Source organism: Hyperoodon ampullatus (assembly GCF_949752795.1).
Source record: "Hyperoodon ampullatus genome assembly, contig: scaffold_310, whole genome shotgun sequence".
NCBI lineage: Eukaryota > Metazoa > Chordata > Mammalia > Artiodactyla > Ziphiidae > Hyperoodon > Hyperoodon ampullatus.
Window position 1 is genome coordinate 224054 of NW_027640563.1, and position 24622 is coordinate 248675.

Below are 24622 nucleotides of genomic sequence, written 5' to 3' on the forward strand. Positions count from 1 at the left end.
GAGAAGGAAGCAGATGACCCTTCAGGAAGGCAGGGACATCCCTTAGGAGTTGGGATTTACTTAGCAGCAACTGTGCTCCGTCTTGGCTCCCGAGTTTTACCACCAGCTTCCTGTTTCCATCTTAAGGGCCCAAGACAGGCTCTTGCCGCATACGTACTCCAGAAATCCCAGTTTATTTACTTTAAAAAGTAATTTCTAGTTTTTCGAAGTCATTCACGCACATAGTGAAAACATCAAATAGAATGAAAGGCTTTTACCTGTAGAACAGCAGTTCTGGGCTTCCCTGATGGCGCAGTGGTTAAGAATCCACGTGCCAATGCAGGGGACACAGCTTTGAGTCCTGGCTCTGGAAGATCCCACATGCTGCGGAGCAGCTAAGCCCGTGTGCCACAACTACTGAGCCTGCACTCTAGAGCCTGCAAGCCACAACTACTGAAGCCTGTGTGCCACAACTCCTGAGCCCACGTGCCACAACTACTGAAGCCCATGAGCCTAGAGCCCGCATTCCACAACAAGAGAAGCCACCGCAATGAGAAGCCCACGCACCGCCGCAACTGGAGAAAGTAGAGTCCCAGAGTGGTTAATAACTTGCCCATGGTAATGCATTGGGTACATTGCCATACTAGATCTTCAGACTTGATATCTTTTTGTTTCTCCTGGGAGAAACAAAATATCCAGGTATTTTTTACCTGGGAGTCCAAAGGCACGATGTCCTTATCCCAGTTGATGAGTTTTCCTATTTTTAGTCCATTTACTAAAAGCAGAAGGATATGGAATGATTTACTGAGAAGCTAGGAAGAGCATCAGGCTCTTCTGCAGGGGTTGTGCATCCCTAACAGAGACTCTCCCCTCCACACTCCCCACCTAGGGTTCATCTGACCAGCAGCATCCTTAAAGAACCAAATGAAACTCAGTAGCTACTCTGATGCTTGTAGAAGCATTGCACAAGTAAGGAATGGCTTCCTGGGAACCCACCAGGTAGTAAATACCAAAAATCACACTGGAGACTACGTATGACTTAGAGGATAAAGGAATCTCCATGACTATGATCCAAGGGGCCCCTAATATGTCATCAGGTTGCTGCTAAAAGGCAACTAGTAGTTAATTCTCTCTTAGAGCAGTGCTGATGAATCAAAAGGGGAAGGCCATAATCTGACTCAGATGGAAAGTATTTATGGAACAGAACATAAAACACTTCACAGACCTGTCCTGTGCTGTCTTCAGCTCTCAGAATATGTTCCAGCCAGGATGTATTTAGAGATGTCTTGGAATATATTTCAAAGTAGTTCTCAGGGGTGGGTGGGAAGGGAATTCTTGAAGGTTCATCTTTTCCCAGCATTTGAATTTTGCTGATGTTTGTTTTTAAATTCATTTGGCAGCTGCACTATTTATAAATGTGTTGGTTGAGTGATAAAGGCTGGGAAGGCCAGGAGGGGAGGGGAGAGAAGATACTCTGAACACACGGCAGAGAGAGGGCAGGTTGGGAGGGGTGAAGGGTAAGTCATGCTCCCAAAGGGAAGGAAATGACCATTTATGGAGTTGCTTCCCTGTACCAGGCACAGGCTTAGAAGGTTTACATGTTTGCTGCACACCATCAGTCCTCCCTCTGTCTGCTGTCATCGTAAGCCTATCTACCCACTCCAGGTGGCTTATTTTGGAACTTCAACTTTAGAGAAGAGCAAAAGGAGGTGACATCACCTCTCTCAATTTGCAAAGGTTATGGAGAAAAGACCAATAAGACCTGTAGCATAATGCCCAGCAGGTGGCAGGACCTGATTGCTGGTTCTCCCTCATCTAAGGGTGGTCAGAACTGGCCAGTGAGAGTCCCTCTCCCATTGGGTGGAAACAGACCCTTCCTCTCACCTCTAACCAAGTTTCTCAACCTTTTTATTGTTAATTTTTTTAAACTTTTTTTTCATTTTATTGGAATATAGTTGATATACAATGTTGTATTAGTTTCAGGTGTACAGGAAAGTGATTGTTATACGTATATTCATTCTTTTTCAGATTCTTTACCTTATTGTAATTTTTTAAATTATCACCCTCTAAAGAGCTTCTTAGATAGTTTTGTCCTTAAGACAAAATCTCTGTTTTGTCTTAATGTCTCTTCTGCCATGAATTGTAATACCACAGATCTGTTTATATATTGTGGCCCTTCATAAACAATTGTCATTATCTAAAATTTTCTCATACCCCAAGAACCAATTTTTGCCCCCTTAGGGGCAATAATGTCCCCACCAAGAATGCATGAGTAGAGGATCACTATTCTATGTTTTGAAAATACTTTATATCTGAAGTTTAAAATATCAATATACTACTATTAGCTGAAAATTTACAGATTCCTCCACTGTCCATTGGCCCAATATATTTTATGAAGGAAGGAAGGAAGAGAGAGAGAAAATGTTGACAGAGCCCCTAACACCTTCCAAGCATTTTCACCTTCACTATCTCATTTCTCTTCCTGAGTCTGGAAGATGAGTATTTTCATTTCATGCTACATGTGAACTCGGAGAGGTTATGAATTTTCCCAAGGTCACAAAACTAAAGGGGCATGATCCTGCCTCCTTGATTTCAAAACCCATATTGTTTCCATTCAGTTACCTCTCTGGTAGCCCAGGTTCTTGGGGGTAATTATGGCCACACGGCGTGTGGTCAGAGCCAAACCTTGATGTGATCAGAGCAGTGTGAAGCCTGGCCCAGCCATCACAGTGTTGTCATGTCTGAAATTGTCCTTGCTAAGGGGAAGTAACCCTGAAATTGCTTTACAATATATTACTCAAAATGGGAACAGAAACACTGAACCTACAACCCCAGAACCTTGGCAAATCCAGTGTTTCCATTTTTATCAGTTTCCTTCCTTTTTCACCAATTGTAGACATGGCTTTTACCAAGTGGTAAGCAGAGTTTTTTCTCGTGTGTTATAAGTTTTGGAGAGGCTTTTGTACTTTTTCCAATAAACTTTTAATCCCTTGGATGGCTATATCATAATTTATTAAAGCATTTTCCTATTTTGAGCATTTTGGTTTCTTATGATTGTTTGTTATTATAAACAATGTTGTAATGGACATCTTCATGCACCTAGCTTTTCGCTTCCTTTGAGTTGTTTCTTCAGGATAAATCCTTGGTAGTCAGACTCTTCTCCCAAAGTATATGATCATTTCTAGAGTTCTTGAAAAATATTCCCAAGTTGTCCTTCAAATTGGTTGTATTCCTGTCTTACAGTTACTCAAGCTACATCCTAGAATATTTTAAAGCTTTGCTATTCTGGTAGGAAAAAGAAAAAGTATTACCTGGCTGGTAGCGTGTGTTTCTTTGATAGCTTGTGAAAGTGTATATTATTCTAGGAGCCAAGGTTATCCTATAAAGCTGTCCTTTGGGGCTGTTGTTACCTTCACCCTATATAAAAACAATGATTATTCTGGTTTCTCCTAGGTCTTCCTCCTCCAAGAGGTCTCAGTCTCCTGCCAAAAAGTCAGACCACTCTAAATTTGACCTGGCAACCCATATTTCCAAGCTCAGAAGATGACTTTTATGTTGAAGTTGAGAGGAGGTCTGTGCTAATGAATAGTGATCAGCAGAATATTAAAGTGCCAGGCAACTTGACTTCAGTGCTCCTTAACAATTTACAGCCCAGGGAGCAGTACATAGTCCGAGCCAGAGTCAACACCAAGGCCCAGGGGGAATGGAGCGAAGATCTCATCGCTTGGACCCTTAGCGACAGTAAGTACCTCATGATGCCCCAGCCTTGCCTGAATGACACTTGGCTGCTGCTGTTTAGACTTAGCTCCCGTCACTTCAAGTCTGCTTCTTAGAAACCATAAAAGGTAGTTAGTTGTGAATGGAGGCTCATTAGTGCCCCCCACCAACACATCAAATCATTTTAGCAACCTGCAATATATACCAACTCTTCATGTGTTTGGATTTGTGATAATTCAGGCAGGACCGTGCTAAAATTTACCTTTCCTTTCTATAGAGTTACTTATTAAGTAAATTAATAACATGAATAAGGTTTTCTAGGGCTTGTTGAATCTGTTATATGACAGTTTTTAGGATTGTTGCACATAGATGATGATTCATCTAATTCATCTAATCTTAAAAGCCAAAGAACTCTGCTTGAAAAATCTTCAAAACAGACAATTCTTGGCATTACAGTATATATTTGAGAGTAATAAAACAACTTTTCTTTCAAAATATTCTTCAGTTCAGGCTTCTCTCAATCTCATATTGGTCATTAAAAATTAGTTGGAACTTCTAGGGTTTCTTTGTAGAATTGAAAGCTTTTTCATCATGAACCAGAGAGTTCTATTTTGATTCACTGCATTAGAACTGTCTGTGCATTTTGGAGTCCTTGGAAAGATTAGGTGTTTCTGGGTCACACCAACCGTCACTTATGCTAGGATCCTGTGGTCTCTTGTCAACTCCCAAAGTCTGAGGTTCTTTTCTGCAGCTGAGTTGCCACCTTGCCAGTAACAGGTGTGTTAACTGGCTCTTGTTTTTCCAGGCACTCTCTTGTATCAATAACATGTGGAAGTCTCAACGGTTTTGTCTGTGTTTAGGGATGTCTTCTTCATCTTTAAAAAATTCTGACATTTAGAAGTTATAGGACAATGCAGAGAATAATACAACAAAAACCTACATTTCTACCACACAGAATTAACAACTCAACATTTTGTCATATTTGCTTTCAGCCTTTTTGTGGAAGTAATTCCACAATACAGATACATCAAAATCCTCTTTGACCATCATCCCCAATCTAATTCTCTCCCCTCTCCCTAGAGACAACCAAAATTATGAGTTTATTATGTATCTTTCCATTCAATGTTGTATAATTTTAATACATTAAGTACATCCATAAGTGTGCATATGCATATATAGTCTCCATCTTGCTTTTTGAATATGTCTGCTAAGTGCTTAACATATTTTCTAACAAGTGCTTAATACGGATAGGCCCTATGGACCAGTGGCTAACTGCAGACTAACAGGAATCTTATTTCTTCTACTTGAATCTATTTCTTAAAAGCTGTGTGACCTCAGCCGAGTCACTTAATCTCTCTGAGCCTCAATACTTACAGTAAGATTGTTATGAGGAGTCAATGAGTTACTATATGGAAGGGCTCAGCTCTCAACATTTTTCTGTTTTCCTTAGTATCAAAAACAGTGTAATAGCAGTTTGTGGAGTAACAGAATTTCCGAGGTCTTAATTTAGTTTAAGGATGGCAAATATGTGATGTGTGTGTGTTGCCATTTTCCTGTCTGCAGCCACTTGTCAAGTCTGCGTCGAGTCCACTACCAACTGATTGGAGTTACCCTCTGAGATAACACTTACTAGCCATTCATGGTTTATGAGCTGATATTAACTCTCTCTCAAAAGCATAATAATCATAGAGATGGTAATATATCTTAAGTAAAATATTGTTTGTTTGTTTTAAATTTCTAGTTCTCCCTCCTCAACCAGAAAACATCAAGATTTCCAACATCACAGACTCCTCAGCTGTGATCTCTTGGACAATCCTGGATGGCTATTCTATTTCTTCTATTATCATCCGTTACAAGGTTCAGGGCAAGAATGAAGACCAGCACATTGATGTGAAGATCAAGAATGCCACCATCACCCAGTATCAGCTCAAGGGCCTAGAGCCCCAAACAGCTTACCAGGTGGACATCTTTGCAGAGAACAACATAGGGTCAAGCAATCCAACCTTTTCTCATGAACTGATGACTCTTTCTGAATCTCAAGGTTGGTAGAGTGGACAGGTATTTACACAGAATTATTTCTGGAGAGTATCAGAAAAGCCCCACTGTCTTACGATATTTACCCCATATTCGCATCATGTGACATAATGGGCTGGTAGCCGTCACCATCTCTAAAGAGGTCCTTGGAATGAAAATGCCCCTTGGAAGGATAACCCGTTGATCTGTTATCTATCATGAAAACTTAGGTGAACTTAGCCCATCAGCACTCCCCACCCAGCAATTGAAACTCTGAGGGATATGAATGTGATTCCATGCAGAAGGAAGACAGAGGACCCAGCTTAGTGGAGACAGCCCTGCGTGGTGCTTCAGTGGGCACTCCAGGAACCACACTCCACTCTTTCTCAGAACGAACCCTCTTTTAGCTTGGATGACACTATGCTAGTCCGAGTTTTCTTTTACTTTTCAGATCCAGGTTATGATGTCTCCACGTCCACCACTAACCCCCACTCCAGAGAGAATAAGCCCTTTGAGATAGAGATCGCTCAGAGTGCCAAGCACACGAGGCGCAGTGTTTGAGATTTTTTGAAATTGAAATATAGTTGATGTAATGTACAATATTATGTTAGTTTCAAGAGCAGTACATAGTGATTTGACATTTGCATATATTATGAAATGATCACCACAATAAGACTAGTAATTATTTGTCTCCATACAAAGTGATTACAATATTATTGACTACATTCCATATGCTGTATATTACATCCCCGTGGCTTATTTATTTCATAACTGGAGGGTTGTACCTCTTAATCCTCTCCAGTGTTTGTGATTGGTAAAACCTGTTGAATGTAATTAGTGAACAAGGACCCCGGGGGGTGGGAAGAACTGCAGCTCCTGGAGAGCCTTCCCTCTGAGTTCTGTCTGAAATTGCACTTCCTCGCGCTCTGCACTATACAGCTTGTGCAAGGCAATGTACCTAGAGGGACATTAGAAGGAAATGGTGATTTCTGCAAATTTATAATTCAGACCAGAGTATTTTTACAGAAAATGTTATAGCACTAAAAACTTCTTGGTTCTCTTGAGGCCTCCCTAGGGCTTAAGAAATAAAATCAAGCAAGCCCTGTTCTCAGTGATGATTCTTTGGAACATGTTTGAAATATGCAAGGAATGATGGGTCTGCCAATTATAGAGAATTGTATGCAATAGTTTTCACATGACACTCTTAATAAATGCATAATTTCTATAGTTACTTTCATGTGGGTAAAACATGTACAGGCCCTAAATCCAAGTTATAAATAAAACACAAAGAGAAAAATTTAAATACAAGATGTAACAAAACTAAAAAGCCCTTATCATCCCATTTCAGACATCTCTTTATGCACATATAAAACGGAGATAGAAGGAAAGGTAGCTAATCACAAAAGAATAATTGTTAAAAGATAGGATCATGCTCTACATGCTATTTCTCATAAAAATACATTGAATTTATCTTTATTTGAATTTAAATAAGGGAAAGAAGTGGAGAGGTTATACCATAGTCTTTAATAGTTTATTTTGACCTGAGCCCAAAACTTAATGGTTTTTCTCTCTCTCTCTTCTTTCCTTCCTTCTTTCCTTGTCCCATTGGTATCCTCAGGTTTTCTCCATCAGCTCTTTTTTTTTTTTTTTTTTTTTTTTTTTTGTGGTACGCGGGCCTCTCACTGTTGTGGCCTCTCCCGTTGCGGAGCACAGGCTCCGGATGCGCAGGCTCAGCAGCCATGGCTCATGGGCCCAGCCGCTCCACGGCATATGGGATCCTCCCAGACCGGGGCACGAACCCGTATCCCCTGCATCGGCAGGCGGACTCTCAACCACTGCACCACCAGGGAGGCCCAGCTCTTTTTTTTTTAACATGTTTATTGTAGTATAATTGCTTTACAATGTTGTGTTAGTTTCTGCTGTATAACAAAGTGAATCAGCTATATGTATATATATATCCCCATATCTCCTCCCTCTTGCGTCTCCCTCCCACCCTCCCTATCCCACCCCTCTAGGTGGTCACAAGGCACCAAGCTGATCTCCCTATGCTATGCAGCTGCTTCCCACTAGCTATCTATTTGGTAGTGTATATATGTCAAGGCTACTCTCTCACTTCGCCCCAGCTTACCCTTCCCCCTCCCCATGTCCTCAAGTCCATTCTCTATGTCTACGTCTTTATTCCTCTCCTGCTCCTAGGTTCATCAAAACAATTTTTTTTTAGATTCCATATATATGTGTTAGCATATGGTATTTGTTTTTCTCTTTCTGACTTACTTCACTCTGTATGACAGACTGTAGTTTGTTTGTTTTTATGGCTGAGTAATATTCCATTGTATATATGTGCCACATCTTTATCCACTCATCTGTTGATGGACACTTAGGTTGCTTCCATGTCCTGGCTATTGTAAATAGTGCTTCAGTGAACATTGTGGTACATGTCTCTTTTTGAATTATGGTTTTCTCAGGGTATATGCCCAGTAGTGGTATTGCCGGGTCATATGGTAGTTCTATTTTTCGTTTTTTAAGGAACCTCCATACTGTTCTCCATAGTGGCTGTATCAATTTACATTCCCACCAACAGTGCAGGAGGGTTCCCTTTCCTCCACACCCTCTCCAGCATTTATTGTTTCTAGATTTTTTGATGATGGCTATTCTGCCCAGTGTGAGGTGATACCTCATTGCAGTTTTGATTTGCATTTCTCTAATTATTAGTGATGTTGAGCATCCTTTCATGTATTTCTTGGCAATCTGTACATCTTCTTTGAAGAAATGTCTACTTAGGTCTTCTGCCCATTTTTGGACTGGGTTGTTTGTTTTTTTGATATTGAGCTACATGAGCTGCTTGTATATTTTGGAGATGAAACCTTTGTTAATTGCTTCATCTGCAAATATTTTCTTCCATTCTGAGGGTTGTCTTTTCATCTTGTTTATGGTTTCCTTTGCTGTATAAAAGCTTTGAAGTTTCATTAGGTCCCATTTGTTTATTTTTGTTTTTATTTCCATTTCTCTAGGAGGTGGGTCAAAAAGAATCTTGCTGTGATTTATGTCATAGAGTGTTCTGCCTATGTTTTCCTCTAAGAGTTTTATAGTGTCTGGCCTTACATTTAGAACTTTAATCCATTTTGAGTTTATTTTTGTATATGGTGTTAGGAAGTGTTCTAATTTCATTCTTTTACATGTACCTGTCCAGTTTTCCCAGTGCCACTTATTGAAGAGGGTATCTTTTCTCCATTTTATACTCTTGCTTCCTTTATTAAAGATAAGGTGACCATATGTGCGTGGGTTTATCTCTGGGCTTTCTATCCTGTTCTATTGATCTATATTTCTGTTTTTGTGCCAGTACCATACTGTCTTGATTACTGTAGCTTTGTAGTATAGTCTGAAGTCAGGGAGCCTGATTGCTCCAGCTCCTTTTTTCCTTTCTCAGTATGGCTTTGGCTATTCAGGATCTTTTGTGTTTACATACAAATTGTGAAATTTTTTGTTCTAGTTCTGTGAAAAATGCCATTGGTAGTTTGATAGGGATTGCACTGAATTTGTAGGTTGCTTTGGGTAGTATAGTCATTTTCACAATGTTGATTCTTCCAATGAAAGAACATCATATATCTCTCCATCTGTTTGTATCATCTTTAATTTCTTTCATCAGTGTCTTATTGTTTTCTGCATACAGGTCTTTTGTCTTCTTAGGTAGGTTTATTCCTAGTTATTTTATTCTTTTTGTTGCAATGGTAAATGGAAGTGCTTCCTTAATTTCCCTTTCAGATTTTTCATCATTAGTGTGTAGGAATGCAAGAGATTTCTGTGCATTAATTTTGTATCCTGCAACTTTACCAAATTCATTGATTAGCTCTAGTAGTTTTCTGGGAGCATCTTTAGGATTCTCTATGTATACTATCATGTCATCTGCAAACAGTGACAGCTTTACTTCTTTTCTGATTTGGATTCCTTTTATTTCTTTTTCTTCTCTGATTGCTGTGGCTAAAAATTTCAAAACAATGTTGAATAATAGTGGTGAGAGTGGGCAACCTTGTCTTTTTCCTGATCTTAGTGGAAATGGTTTCAATTTTCCACCATTAAGGACGGTATTGGCTGTGGGTTTTTCATATATATGGCCTTTATTATGTTGAGGTAGGTTCCCTCTATGCCTCTTTATGGAGAGTTTTTATCATAAATAGGTGTTGAATTTTGTCAAAAGCTTTTTCTGCATCTATTGAGATGATCATATGCTTTTTCTCCTTCAATTTGTTAATATGGTGTATCACATTGATTGATTTGCATATATTGAAGAATCCTTGCATTCCTGGGATAAACCCCACTTGATCATGGTGTATGATCCTTTAAATGTGCTGTTGGATTCTGTTTGCTAGTATTTTGTTGAGGAGTTTTGCATCTATGTTCATCAGTGATATTGGCTTGTAGTTTTCTTTTTTTGTGACATCTTTGTCTGGCTTTGGTATCAGGGTGGTGGTGGCCTCATAGAATGAGTTTCAGAGTGCTCCTCCCTCTGCTATATTTTGGAAGAGTTTGAGAAGGATAGGTGTTAGCTCTTCTCTAAATGTTTGATAGAATTCGCCTGTGAAGCCATCTGGTCCTGGGCGTTTGTTTGTTGGAAGATCTTTAATCACAGTTTCAATTTCAGTGCTTGTGATTGGTCTGTTTATACTTTCTATTTCTTCCTGGTTCAGTCTCAGAAGGTTGTGCTATTCTAAGAATTTGTCCATTTCTTCCAGGTTGTCCATTTTATTCACATAGTTGCTTGTAGTAATCTCTCATGATCCTTTGTATTTCTGCAGTGTCAGTTGTTACCTCTTTTTCATTTCTAATTCTATTGATTTGAGTCTTCTCCCTTTCTTCTTGATGAGTCTGGCTAATGGTTTATTAATTTTGTTTATCTTCTCAAAGAACCAGCTTTTAGTTTTATTGATCTTTGCTATCGTTTCCTTCATTTCTTTTTCATTTATTTCTGATCTGATCTTTATGATTTCTTTTCCTCTGCTAATTTTGAGGGGTTTCTTTGTTCTTCTTTCTCTCATTGCTTTAGTTGTAAGATTAGGTTGTTTATTTGAGATTTTTTTAGTTTCTTCAGGTAGTATTGTATTGCTGTAAACTTCCCTCTTAGAACTGCTTTTGCTGCATCCCATAGGTTTTGGGTCATCGTGTTTTCATTGTCATTTGTTTCTAGGTATTTCTTGATTTCCTCTTTGATTTCTTCAATGATGTCTTGGTTATTTAGTAGTGTATTGTTTAGCCTCCATATGTTTGTATTTTTTACAGTTTTTTCCCTGTAATTGATATCTAGTCTCATAGTGTTGTGCTCAGAAAAGATACTTGATATGATTTCAGTTTTCTTAAATTTACCAAGGCTCAATTTGTGACCTAAGATATGATCTATCCTGGAGAATGTTCCATGAGCCCTTGAAAAGAAAGTATTCTGTTTTTATTGGATGGAATCTCTTATAAATATCAATTAAGTCCATCTTGTCTAATGTGTCATTTAAAGCTTCTGTTTCCTTATTTATTTTCATTCTGGATGACCTGTCCATGGGTGAAAGTGGGGTGTTAAAGTCCCCTACTATGAATGTGTTACTGTCGATTTCCCCTTTTATGGCTGTTAGCATTTGCCTTGTGTATTGAGGTGCTCCTATGTTGGATGCATAAATATTTACAATTGTTATATCTTCTTCTTGGATTGATCCCTTGATCATTATGTAGTGTCCTTCGTTGTCTCTTGGAATAGTCTTTATTTTAAAGTCTATTTTGTCTGATATGAGAATTGCTACTCCAGCTTTCTTTTGATTTCCATTTGCATGGAATATCTTTTTCCATCCCCTCACTTTCAGTCTGTATGTGTCCCTAGGTCTGAAGTGGGTCTCTTGTAGACAGCATACATACAGGTCTTGTTTTTGTATCCATTCAGCCAGTCTGTGTCTTTTGGTTGGAGCATTTAATCCATTTACTTTGAAGGAAATTATCAGTATGTATGTTCCTATTACCATTTTCTTAGTTGTTTTGAGTTTGTTTTCGTAGGTCTTTCCTTCTCTTGTATTTCCTGCCTAGAGAAGTTCCTTTAGCATTTGTTGTAGAGCTGGTTTGGTGGTGCTGAATTCTCTTAGCTTTTGCTTGTCTGTAAAGGTTTTAATTTCTCCGTTGACTCTGAATGAGATCCTTGCTAGGTAGAGTAATCTTGGTTGTAGGTTTTTCACTTTCATCACTTAAATATGTCTTGCCACTCCCTGCTGGCCTGCAGAGTTTCTGCTGAAAGATCAGCTGTTAACCTTATGGGGGTTCCCTCGTATGTTATTTGTTGCTTTTCCCTTGCTGCTTTTCATAATTTTTCTTTGTATTTAATTTTTGATAGTTTGATTAATATGTGTCTTGGTATGTTTCTCCTTGGCTTTATCCTGTATGGGACTCTCTGCACTTCCTGGACTTATTTCCTTTCCCATGTTAGGGAAGTTTTCAACTGTAATCTTTTCAAATATTTTCTCAGACCCTTTCTTTTTCTCTTCTTCTTCTGGGACCCCTATAATTCGAATGTTGGTGCGTTTAATGTTGTCCCAGAGGTCTCTGAGACTGTCCTCAATTCTTTTCATTCTTTTTTCTTTATTCTGCTCTGTGGTAGTTATTTCCACTATTTTATCTTCCAGGTCACTTATCCATTCTTCTGCCTCAGTTATTCTGCTATTGATTCCTTCTAGAGTATTTTTAATTTCATTTATTGTGTTGTTCAGCATTGTTTGTTTGCCCTTTAGTTCTTCTAGGTCCTGGTTAAACGTTTCTTGTATTTTCTCCATTCTATTTCCAAGATTTTGGATCATCTTTACTATTATTACTCTGACTTCTTTTTCAGGTAGACTGCCTATTTCCTCTTCATTTGTTTGGTCTGGTGGGTTTTTACCTTGTTCCTACATCTGCTGCATATTTCTCTGTCTTCTCATTTTGCTTAACTTACTGTTTTTGGTGTCTCCTTTTCACAGGCTGCACATTCGTAGTTCCTGGTTTTTTTTGGTGTCTGCCCGCAGTGGGTGAGGTTGGGTCAGTGGCTTGTGTAGGCTTCCTGGTGTAGGGGACTGGTGCCTGTGTTCTGGTGGATGAGTCTGGATCTTGTCTTTCTGTTGGGCAGGGCCATGTTCAGTGGTGTGTTTTCTGGTGTCTATGAACTTAGTATGATTTTAGGCAGCCTCTTTCCTAATGGGTTGTGTTGTGTTCCTGTCTTGCTAGTTGTTTGGCATGGGGCGTCAAGCACTGGAGCTTGTTGGCTGTTGGGTGGAGCTGGGTCTTAGCGTTGAGATGGAGATCTCTGGGAGAGCTCTTGCCAATTGATATTACGTGGGGCCAGGCAGTCTCTGGTGGTCCAATATCCTGAACTCGGCTCTCCCACCTCAGAGGCTCAGGCCTCACACCAGGCCAGAGCACCAAGACCCTGTCAGCCACGTGGTCAGGTATGGGGGGGATTTTCTTGCCCTTTGGGAAGTGTGAGGTCTTCTGCCAGCATTCAGTAGGTGTTCTGTAGGAGTTGTTCCACATGTAGATGTATTTTTGATGTATTTGTGGGGAGGAAGGTGATCTCTATATCTTACTCCTCCACCATCTTGAAGGTCCCCCTGCAATAGGAGCCTCCACTGAAGATGCCAACCTCCACAAGAGCTAGAGGTGCAAAGGCTTTTTTTTCAGAGGTTTTGCAGATTGTTTTGTTTTGTTTTGTTTTGTTTTCCTTTGTGCTTCGTCTAGTTTCAGTTGTTCACAGGGTGCTTCATGCAGAGGCCTTGCATCTGGCACTTCAGATCAGAGTGCGTAGTAAGAAAATCTCCATTAGCTCTTTAAAACAAGAACAAAGCCAAATATCTTACAGATGCTATGCTCTTTAGAGTTGCAGAGCTTTAAAGCTTTTCTAGGTGGTTAAATTGTGCAGGGAGGTTTAGTCACTTACCCAAAGTCATAGATCTAGTTAGTCATTCTCACTATTACTCGATAATATTCATCTGCTTGGGCCTGTACTTGGAAGTGAAAGTTGAACAAAGGACAACAATTAGTGATTAGCATGTTGCCATTTAAAAAGGTCTTTTGCACATTTCTTTGAACTTATAACAGCCCTGTGAGTCAGACTCATCTCCACTGAGTTCCAGAAAATAAATGAGTAGCCCAAGGTCACCTAGCAGGGCTCAGGCTGGGCTCAGGCTGCCCTTACTTTCCCATTACACTGTGACTTCTCCTGCAGATGGTCCTGGCCTCTCTCTCTACCTAGACTAACCTGCTCCTTCTCCTGTGTTCTCCGGCACAGCCCCAGCAGACCTCGGAAGCGGGAAGATGCTGCTGATTGCCATCCTTGGCTCAGCGGGAATGACCTGCCTGACGGTGCTGTTGGCCTTTCTGATCATGTTGCAGTTGAAGAGGGCAAACGTCCAAAGAAGAATGGCCCAAGCCTTCCAAAACGTGGTATGTCTCATCTTCCTAATAGTAATAAGTGCAATTCCACATATATGCAGAACCTTCATTTTAAAGATGTGGGTCAAAAATTTTACCTGTAAAGCAAATATTTCCCTTAGGCAAGTTTCATCTTTTCTTTGTCTTCCATTATGAAATGGGAGATAAATAGCATGACTATATAATTTCTTGTCCAAATCAGAACAATTCTAAGAGTGAAAAGGTTGCTCTTAATAAGTATGCAGGAAACCAAGCCTAAAGCAGGACTACTGCCCCATCAGAAAGAGAATACAGTCATACTAGTAATAAGTCACCAGCAAGGGTAATGTTGTAATATAAAGAACTGAACATTTTTGGTAATGAATGGCATAAGGGTAACCAGACCTCAGAGTGATAGGTAATGAAGATTTGCACTAGACCAGTTTTCCCCACGTTTCCCTGTTTCCAGTTTCCATTTTGTACTTCTAATATCTCTTTCAATTCTATTATCCCTCCTATATGTATGGATTACCTATACGTGTGTATCTCCATTCCTGTGCACCCTTCGGTCTGCAGCCATAGTTCATGGTGCTTGGCACGGCCTCTTTCTTTCATCTAGGAATTTTGACCAGTAAAAAGTTTAGAAAATCATACTTTACCTATAGGCACCCCATTTGAGTCCTTTGCTATACTACAGCCTGAACATTTCTCGAGTTTGTGGTTTCAAGCTCTGTAAAATTAATCTGTACCCAACTTTATTGATTCTGTATATGAAACATTGAGTACAATTACATATTCCAAATGAAGTATACCTTCCTGTACATGAGTCCCTGAGATTCCCTTCAGTACAGAACAAGGGAAGCTCTGTAATCCGACTCCTTGCCAGAGCTGGCTCAACTCAGGCTGTCCCTGTAGAGGAGGGACCAGCAAGGTGGTAGAGAGTGCTAGAGCACATCATGGTACTACTGATGCTTTGTTCTGATACCATCAGCAGCTACTGAAACTCAGGAGAAAAGGAGACACCCTGTTGGGTTTTACTCTAAGCATCAGTCATCTTGGGGCCAGTGTCTGCGCCAGAGTGGGCTTGAGAGATTCTGAGCTTTAGGACAAGTTGAGTAAGAGCCAAGAATAGACCAAGATGACGCTAGGAAACAAAGCTCTCACAGAGGTGTGTCCTGTGACTGACTCAGATAGATCTCTGAGTTCTTCTCCAGATCAGAACGCAACACCTGCTCATTCCACAGCAGAGTAGAAACTCAAGTGTGACTAACTCAGGGATATGCTATTTCGTGGCATACATGCTGTTATCCTCCCCTCCCTCACCTCTGCAGACATAACTAATTGATTGTGGCGTGCTTTGCCACTGAGGCCTGTGATCGTGCCCATGCAGCTCTATAGGCAGCCACTTCATCTGAGTGGGCCTGTTCAATGAACCCTATTTCCGTTTTCATTCTAGAATTGGATACAGTATTTCTTTTTTCACCCAGTGTGGGTACAAATCAGGAGGTATTATGTACCTTAAAATTATGAAAAATCCTGACACAAAAGCATTATTTTTCTAGCGGGAAGAACCAGCTGTGCAGTTCAACTCAGGAACTCTGGCCCTGAACAGGAAGGCCAAAAACAACCCAGATCCTACAATTTATCCAGTGCTTGACTGGAATGACATCAAATTTCAAGATGTGATTGGGGAGGGTAATTTTGGCCAGGTTCTGAAAGCTCGCATCAAGAAGGATGGGTTACGGATGGACGCTGCCATCAAGAGAATGAAAGGTCAGTGCTTGGACTGCTCGAGTCAGCATTTTATTAGGGTGGGGGGACAGCTTGACTTCCTGTTGAATCTTTCCTCTAAGGTCTTATGCTCTTTAAACAAAAAATTGGCGTGGTGTCAGATAGAGCTGTTATGTGCAACTGAAGGTGATGTTTCCTTTGAGGGTCAGGATGTGAACATGAAGGCATAAGCTATTTAGATACCACTGTCTTGATTCCTTGGGATGTGAGAATACAGATTCTCTGTCATACCCTGCTGACTTTGGGGGAGCATTATTTTTCTTAATCCAGTGGTCCTCAAAATTGAGCATGCATCCGAATCACCTGGAAGGCTTGTTAAAAAACCAGATTCTTCAGCTCCACCCCACAGTTTCTGATACAGTAAGTCTGGCGCAGGGCCAGAGAACTTGGATTTCTAATTAGTTCCCATGTGATGCTGATTCTGAGGCTTGGGAGACCACACTTGGCAAACCACTATCTTCATGGATTATCTGCATCAACATTCCTAGAAATATTGTTAGAAATGCATCTACTTGGGTTTCTCCTTCTCATGGTTCTACTGTATTCTAATTTCTGGGATGGTGCATGAAAAATCTATGTTTTTAAGCTTGCTCAGTGTCTCTTCTGTACACTCAAGTTTGAAAACCCTTGATGTATGGTCACAGGAACTAGATCTTTTCCAGTTGTGTTCAAGACTGCTTGGGGGAAGAAAAAAAAAAAAAAAGACTGCTTGGGGCCTATCCATTTAATCAGATCTGAGAAAGCAGAATGACTTGTTCCCTGGCAATACTAGCTGTCTTCTCTTCCGGGTGAAATGGCAGTTTAGAAATGACTTGATTGCGAAGCTGCACTGTTGCTTTTACAGCACACAGGCTTGAAAAGTGGCGTATTAGAGCCAGCAATGTAATTACTAGTTGCATTGGGCAGCTCCATTGTAAGGACTCTCTGAGGTTGCTGATGGGTTTTCCTTCTTTTTGACTGCAATATTAAGCCTAAGATGACAATTAACCCTAAATCTTTTAAAATCATCACTGTTTTCCACATTGCTAGAAAACACTATGTCAGAAAATGAACAAAACAAAATAAACACAGTATTATTTATGCTTAGAGACAGTAATGTTTCAAACCACACACACACACACACACACACACACCCCTTGCTTAGCATCCAGAAATCCCTTTTTCATTTTGCTACTTTAGTTACAGGGAGCTTTAGGAAGCAGTAAAAATAGTGAGAGGAGAGAGGGTGTAGAACTTTGTAGCATCAGTTTTTATTGGCATCTGACCTGAGCTGATTGTCTATCTCATGCCCATGTGAAGAGGTAGAATAGCTCAACAGGGCACCAGGGCAGACAATTTTTGCAGGAAAAATCATGCATGCAAAGAGGGCAGCTACTGACAACCTTATTATAAAGAGCTTTGCTTTTTAAATGCTTCCAAGGTATTGACCCTCAGGTCCCTGTGGTATAAACAGGGTCCTCGACTTGGAATTGCCTACTTATCAGCCTTATGGGTACCCTTAGCCCATGTGAAACATTCCCATAATTTCCAAGCATGTTCAGGCATTCACGTGGCTACCAGCTCCCTTCTCACCCTTTCCCCCAATGTTATTTCTTCAAAAAGCCATAATAGCATACTGTCACTGACTCAAGGCTGATCAGCCAGTTGTGCATCAGCCAAAGAGCTTTCCCTTCAGCCTGACTGGTGGTTCTCCCTCTGATCAAAGTGCTAGCGGACAGATGGAATGAAAGGAACAGAAATAAATGCAACTGTTTCCTGACTACCAAGCAACTTCTATGAAAATGACATTGAGATTTGAATTTTTTCAGTAGGACTGGTTTATGAAAAAAGTAAAGTTATTATAATAAAGCAAGGTGTGTACACTACTGGTGATGTTTCACTACAACTTTGTTTTTATCCCTGAGCATATTTGTCTCTGGACGGTAGAGTTAGCTGGGAGAGCCAGAGTCTAAGAATGGATGCAGCTCCATCTCAACCAAATCATTTCCCTGGATATTTGAGAGCTTCAACAGGAAAACTTCAGAGCAGTGGTTCTCAAGCAGGGGTGATTTTTCCCCCAGGGGGGACATTTGGTGATTTCTGGATACATTTTCAGTTGGGCTACTGGTATCTAGTGGGTCAGGTCAGAGGTGCAGCCAAACATCCTACTTTGTACAGGACAGCCCCCAACAATAAAGAAGCATCTGCATTATAGTCATCTCTGATTTCTATACAGTTTTCCAGACCTAATGGTGGCTGAGTGTACCTGAAGGTTCTGGGAAGCAGAGGGGGGACAGTTGTTTCTGAAGAGGTGTAACAGAAAGGGATCACTACTCTTTACTTTCTTCCCAGAATATGCTTCCAAAGATGACCACAGGGACTTCGCTGGGGAACTGGAGGTGCTTTGTAAACTTGGACACCACCCAAACATCATCAATCTCTTGGGAGCATGTGAACATCGTGGTAAGATGTTCTTTTCCTGTCTTTCCTGCCAGATTTTTTTTTTTTTTAAAAAACAGGCACATTCCATATTGAAATTAGGAAAGACAGTCATCTAAGATTGTTATCTATTTTTTTTTTAAGTTGCAGTTTCAGTCTGAATGTCTGGTCCCATTAATAGATCATGCTGAGATTTAGTATCTTTTTGTTGGTAGATCCCAAGGCTGAATCTTTTGGCCTCTGATGTGGTTCAGCTAGTACTGCCCCAAAATATCCATGGCTCCTACATGCCTCCACCTTTGCTAATCCAGAGGTTTTCTCAGCTACTACTAAGTGGATTGAGGCAGCCCTCAGCACCAGGAAGAGTGAAGTGGATTGGTTCTTGTTAGTTGCCTACCTTTTCATTTTCCCTCCAAACCCAAGGAACTGATATTCTGAATGTTAAATCTGTGAATGCCATTAATCTACTGTAATGTGAAAGCACTGGTGATGCTTAGGTTAAAATAATAATAATAAGCTTATATCTAATAGTATCAATACTTTGTTTTTATCCAAAACAATGTCCTGTACAATAACACTGAAGTTTTACAACTATCCTATGTCACACATACTCTTAAGTCCAACTTACATTATTAATTCAAGTATTTATTGAGTATTTCCTATTGTAATGCATGTAATTAGCTGTGAATGAGTAGGTAACAAGAAATCTTTCATGGCTTTACCTCTGCTTGCTACCTGGGTTTGTAGATCTAAATCTATGCTTAATCTTAATTTCTCGTGGAAAAATTTGCTCCAACAAAAAAGCTCCACACAGTAATTATTTACAGACTTGACAACCTCTTGTTGACTTTGCAGCACAAATACCAACAATGGAAAAGAGACTACTTCCTTTTCCTCAATTTATTAAACTAAAAATACTGGTACTTCAAACAATGTATCATTCTGTGATCCAATAAGGGTGTAATTCTGAAAGCCAGATCATGTCTCTTAGGTTAGATAATGAAGTAATGACATTTATTTTTGAGCTATTTCCTGAGAACAGTAATCAGCATGGGACAGCAGTAAATGAAAGTTAAAAACAAAAAAAAAAAGAAACCGACAACAACAGAAGAATGTATATCTTTTAATATTTTGCTCTATCGTCACATTATTGGTTGGCTCTTAAAATTTATAATTCAGTAAAGAAGTGAGAAAGCACATTCATACCAGAATTGAAGTATATCTTTCCTTATAGTACAACAGGATTCAGTGCTAGATTTTTTTAATTTTTGAGAATTTCACTTCCTTAGAATATCTTTGAAGTTTAAATTCCTTCAACATTAAAAAAAGACCAAATAATTCACCTTTAAAAGACAGTAAAACCACTTTACTTTTCATTGGCTCCAAAGATCAATGTTTTTATCAAAGCAGCTTACATTTTATTAAAAAGGGAAAAGGAGAAAGCAATTTGGAATAAAAATAAGACACTGCACCATAGTTTCCTCTAGGAACTATTTTGTTTTATTTTTTTCCTAAAAGGTTGAGTTTTCTGGTTTCTGTAAGCAAAAATGCAATCCCTGACACTAGGCTCTGCTGACTAGTGACCTACTCAGCAATATAGTGACTTATTCCAGATTTTAGGGAGGAGCAGAAGGCAGGAGAGAGAGAAAGTTACCTGGTGTGGGTCCTCTTCTGCTATGGATATTTTATCATTGTTTTTTGATTAAGAAAATATAACCTCGGGCTTCCCTGGTGGCGCAGTGGCTGGGAGTCCGTCTGCCGATGCAGGGGATGCGGGTTCGTGCCCCGGTCCGGGAAGATCCCACATGCCGCAGAGCGGCTGGGCCCGTGAGCCATGGCCGCTGAGCCTGCGCGTCCGGAGCCTGTGCTCCACAGCGGGAGGGGCCGCAACAGTGAGAGGCCCTCGTACCACAAAAGAAAAAAAAGCTAGATTCATACTGGAATAACATGCCTGGCTCATATTAGGTTCTTGATATTCAATATTGATTGAATAAAAAAATGACAGGTGATGTGGACTAGCTGTCTTAGATCGTCTGGAAGCAAATGCTTTGATTTCATTCTACTAGTGTCACCGAGTAGGTGACAGGAAGCCCTCTATGTTTGGTAGAGGTGGGGAGGGGAACCCTGAGAGCAAGCACTTTAAGTATTGCAGGAATGATGTCACTTGTCTTCCTCCTGGCCCCAGCATTACCGAGGTTGGTACCACTAGATGTGTAACTTTACGATAAAACAGAGGTGTACAAGCGGTTCCTGAGAACCATAGCACTTCTCAGAAATATCACAGCAGCTTAGGGTTACCGATAAAGTGGTGCTCTCTCCCTTCCTGCACAGGCTACCTGTACCTGGCCATCGAGTATGCCCCACACGGCAACCTCCTTGACTTCCTGCGCAAGAGCCGCGTGCTGGAGACGGACCCTGCGTTCGCCATCGCTAACAGCACCGCCTCCACGCTGTCCTCCCAGCAGCTCCTCCACTTTGCAGCAGATGTGGCCCGGGGAATGGACTACTTGAGCCAAAAACAGGTTCGTCCTGAGGATCTTGCTTTGGACATCTTTCCTCTGAAATTCTCTCTGGAATCAGAGTTTAGATAAGTTTGTACATTTGTTTTTGGTTGCTGTCTCTTCCTTAATTCCTTCTTACAATCTTCTAACTTTCATATCTTTGCTAATATGTCATCTCTTTATACAGAAGTTAATGCCCAACACTGACGGTATGTTTATCTAGTGACTCTTATCATGTATATTTGGTGAGGTGCCTTCACCGATCTAAGCTTGGTGTGGCTCTAAATAATGCATAGTAGCAGAGGCCATTCATGGCAACTGGAAGATTTCATGACCTGGTTTTTCTTCCAGGTTGCTCCTCCAGAGACATGTGGGTCATTTGGCAGAATCCACTCACTGAGCATTTAGGAGAGGAACTTTAAGGGAACTGGATTCTGGTGACTTTTGAAAACCCCTTTTCACACTGACCTCTCTGTTTCCCACAGCTGTTGCCCCTACGCAAGAAACAAAATGGAGTGAAAAGCAAATGCGATGCTGAAAATACATGATTTTTTTTAAATTTCAGTTTATTCACAGGGACCTGGCTGCCAGGAACATTTTAGTTGGTGAAAACTATGTAGCCAAAATAGCCGATTTTGGATTGTCCCGAGGTCAAGAAGTGTATGTGAAAAAGACGATGGTAAGTTCAGAACAGACACTGATGAGATCCTTTCCGGGGCACCCCTCCCTCTCCTGATGTTGTTTCTCTTAGAATACCATCTTTCTGTGATGACTGAGGCCTCTGACCATTTTCCCCATTGGATAATGCCCTGGCCCAGCAAACATCCTTTCTCATTTTTGATTCCTAAAATGACTGGAGGGTCGACATTTACCAATGAAGAAGGCCCTGTCACATGTGGCCAAGTAATTGAACGTGCAAGCCTAGTGCTGCAGGGACTCAGGTCTACATCCAGCCCAGACCCTGAGGTCTGGTCTCACTCAGAAACTTCTGGAGAGCTCCCACAGTCCCCTTTTGCACAGCAAACTTAGGAGGGGGAAAAAGACACTTAATATACCTTCTAAAACATCAAGGAAATCAATTAATGAGGTTCCTAAATCACAAGGATGAGATGCAGGGGACACGGGTTCGTTATGAGAGAAACTCATAACTTCTAAATGCTCATACAAGATTCCCCTCTTTGCCAAAAGTTCTCTGCTCACTCTTCAAGCCCCAATCAAATCCACTTTCACCTAATGATACCTAGTCTCCTAAACATTCATATTTTATCTTCAAATACAAGCTCCTGGGAGAACCTTACCACAGTGTTAGAAGAGAGAAGCTGGACTCATTCTGCTACTTTTGTCCACCCTAGAATCATAAAGCCCTGGACATGCCACATTCCTGGACATTAGTGCTGTGCCGACAACATGCCACCACCCTCTGCTTTCCCTGAGCAGGTGGGCAATGTAGGGCGTTGGGGGTGACACACCCTGTAGTCTTTGCACGTGTTGGGTAGGTCCACTCCACTGGCCTGGCTCTCCCAGCATTACCTGGGCTCAGCTTTCTTGGGATGACTCCAGTTCTTATAACATATACAGGGTCCTTTTACTTTTATGGGTACCACATTGCCTCCTAGCAAGGCTCAGGCTTCTGTGTTTATTCTCAAGCTCAGGTTTCCTTTCTCTTCAATATACTTATTTTAGTTATTGACAAGATAACACAGAAATAATACTCAAGAATGCTTTCAAGAGGAAATGGTCCACAGTTCACAACCTGGACATGATTAATTTATTTTATTCTTTACTTATGGCCTTCCACAGGCATACATTCTTTTCCATAGTTACAATCACAGTGAACCTAACCACTTTGGAACTTCCCACTCTCTTTTTGGATGAGGTTTTGAAGTTAGTCTCCTTTGGTTCTTAGAGACCACCATGCCCCTGGTCCTGTATACTTATTAACATCAGCACTTTTTGGAAGCCAGAGATGCCTCCCTGAGGGCTGGTTTCCAGGCAATATTTTTTTTTCCCCTAAACTCTTCAGATTTGCCCCACTCAAAGCAGACTTTTCTCTGGGAAGGAGCTGGGCTGGTCTTAAAGAAGCAGGACCTACCACTACTCACCCATCTACTCTGGCTCTCCCCACTCCTCCTGGGAGCATCCTCCTTAGAATCCTCTTATCTCCATCACAGAATCCCTCTCCTTCCTTCACTCTGGCGTGGGCGGGGCGGGGGTTTGCCCCAGATGAGGGGCAAGAGAGGTTAACACAGGTTAGCCCCGTAATCCACGCATCTTATTTGGTTGCTTTCCTTAGGCCCCCAAAGCTAAGGTTGGTTTGCTCGACATTTCATCAAGGGTAGGGATTTCTGTATCTTGGGGAGCTTAGGAGGAGTGCTTAGAGGGGCGGAGCACTGGTAGGGCTCAAGTCTATCTCCCAGTGGAAGGGCAAAGTGTGCAGTGGCAGCATGGGGTCTGGGGAGGAAAAGGACAGGGTGAGGGTAGGGGAAGAAAAGAGAAGGGACTGGAGAGGAGCAAGCTCCCGGCAAGAAGGGTGCAGTATAGCAAGGCACCACCAGAGGGCAGAGGAGCCACTTTCTCTGGCCTATTATTTAGGTCAGAGATTTTCAATTCCTATTGCACCTAGAGTCGTCCGGGGAAATTAAAAAAAATACAGATGCTGAGTCCTGTGGCTTAGATATTCTGATTCAGTTATTCTGGGGAGGGCATCCTGCGTCAGTTGTTTTTTTTTTTTAAATTCCCCCAGGCGATGCTAATACTGGAAGTGTAGCAAACTAACGTACTTAAGTGATTTGGGGTTTTACTATCATTGATTAATATATCGATCCCGTCAGCATGGATTTATTTATTACTATAATGTTTCATGCTTGTGCTAGGTTTGGGGATAATATAATTCAGACACAGTGTTCTCCTTCAAAGAGCTCAGAGACCCATAATGAACAATCGTCACAGTGGATGAGGCTGAGGATGAGGAAAGTGCCAGTGCCATGGGAACTCAGAGGAAGCACACTGAAGCTTTACAGTAAATGTCAAATAGATATTGGAGATGTCAGAATGAAGTGGATGACCTGGAGGATGTGGTATATATAAAAATTGAGAGGCAAAGGAAAGCATGGAACCTTTGGCCATTAAGTAATTCAGTATGGCTGGAGTGTGATGCAGAAAAAAGGGAGAGTTAAAATGCAAGGCTGGGACTTTCCAAGGGAGTGTGGAAAGTTCCAGAATGGTTAGGTTCACTGTGATTGTAACTATGGAAAAGAGTGTATGCTTGTGGAAGGCCATAAGTAAAAAATAAAATGCAAGGTTGGAGTTAAAACGCAAGTGGGGATAAGGTCCTGAAGAGCTTTGGGTGCCAGCTAAGGACCTGGGGACTCACCTAAGCATTGGGGATCTTGGGACATTAAAGAACTTTAAGGAAAGGAACCACATGGTTGTACTTGCCATTTAGAGTGATTGTGGTGTGGAGAACAGGTCATCGGGGTGAAACTAGAGGCTGGGAGATCCGTGGAGAGGTGGTGGTTTCATCAGGCAGGAGATGATGGTGGCCTGCACCAAGGTGATAGCAGTAGGGACAGACACATGTGGGCAGATCCAAAAGCAGTCAAATAAAACAGAAAGGAAGAAGTGTGCATGGAAATCAGTCATTAGGAGGTACGAGGTCAGAGGTCAGCTGGTTGGGAGTAAATGAGAGCAAAGACCCAACAGGAAATGGAGACAACTCTTTCCGTTCCATAGCTGTGAAGGGGAAGAGAGAAAAACAGGTGACAGATGGGGTGGGGTGGACATAGAGAGAAGGGAGGTGT

General features: G+C 41.1%; 1 protein-coding gene across 1 annotated transcript in view; it reads left to right on the forward strand.

Moving 5' to 3' along the window:
* Positions 1-24622, forward strand: part of LOC307070109 (angiopoietin-1 receptor-like) — a gene marked incomplete at both ends in the record, with an annotated part of 72215 nt that overhangs the window by 42336 nt on the left and 5257 nt on the right. The window contains 7 exons of the mRNA XM_079728695.1: positions 3433-3720; positions 5438-5737; positions 13991-14145; positions 15675-15885; positions 18235-18345; positions 20653-20843; positions 21388-21501. Of these exons, the coding sequence (XP_079584821.1) occupies positions 3433-3720; positions 5438-5737; positions 13991-14145; positions 15675-15885; positions 18235-18345; positions 20653-20843; positions 21388-21501 (1370 nt within the window). The remainder of the gene's footprint in view (positions 1-3432; positions 3721-5437; positions 5738-13990; positions 14146-15674; positions 15886-18234; positions 18346-20652; positions 20844-21387; positions 21502-24622) is intronic.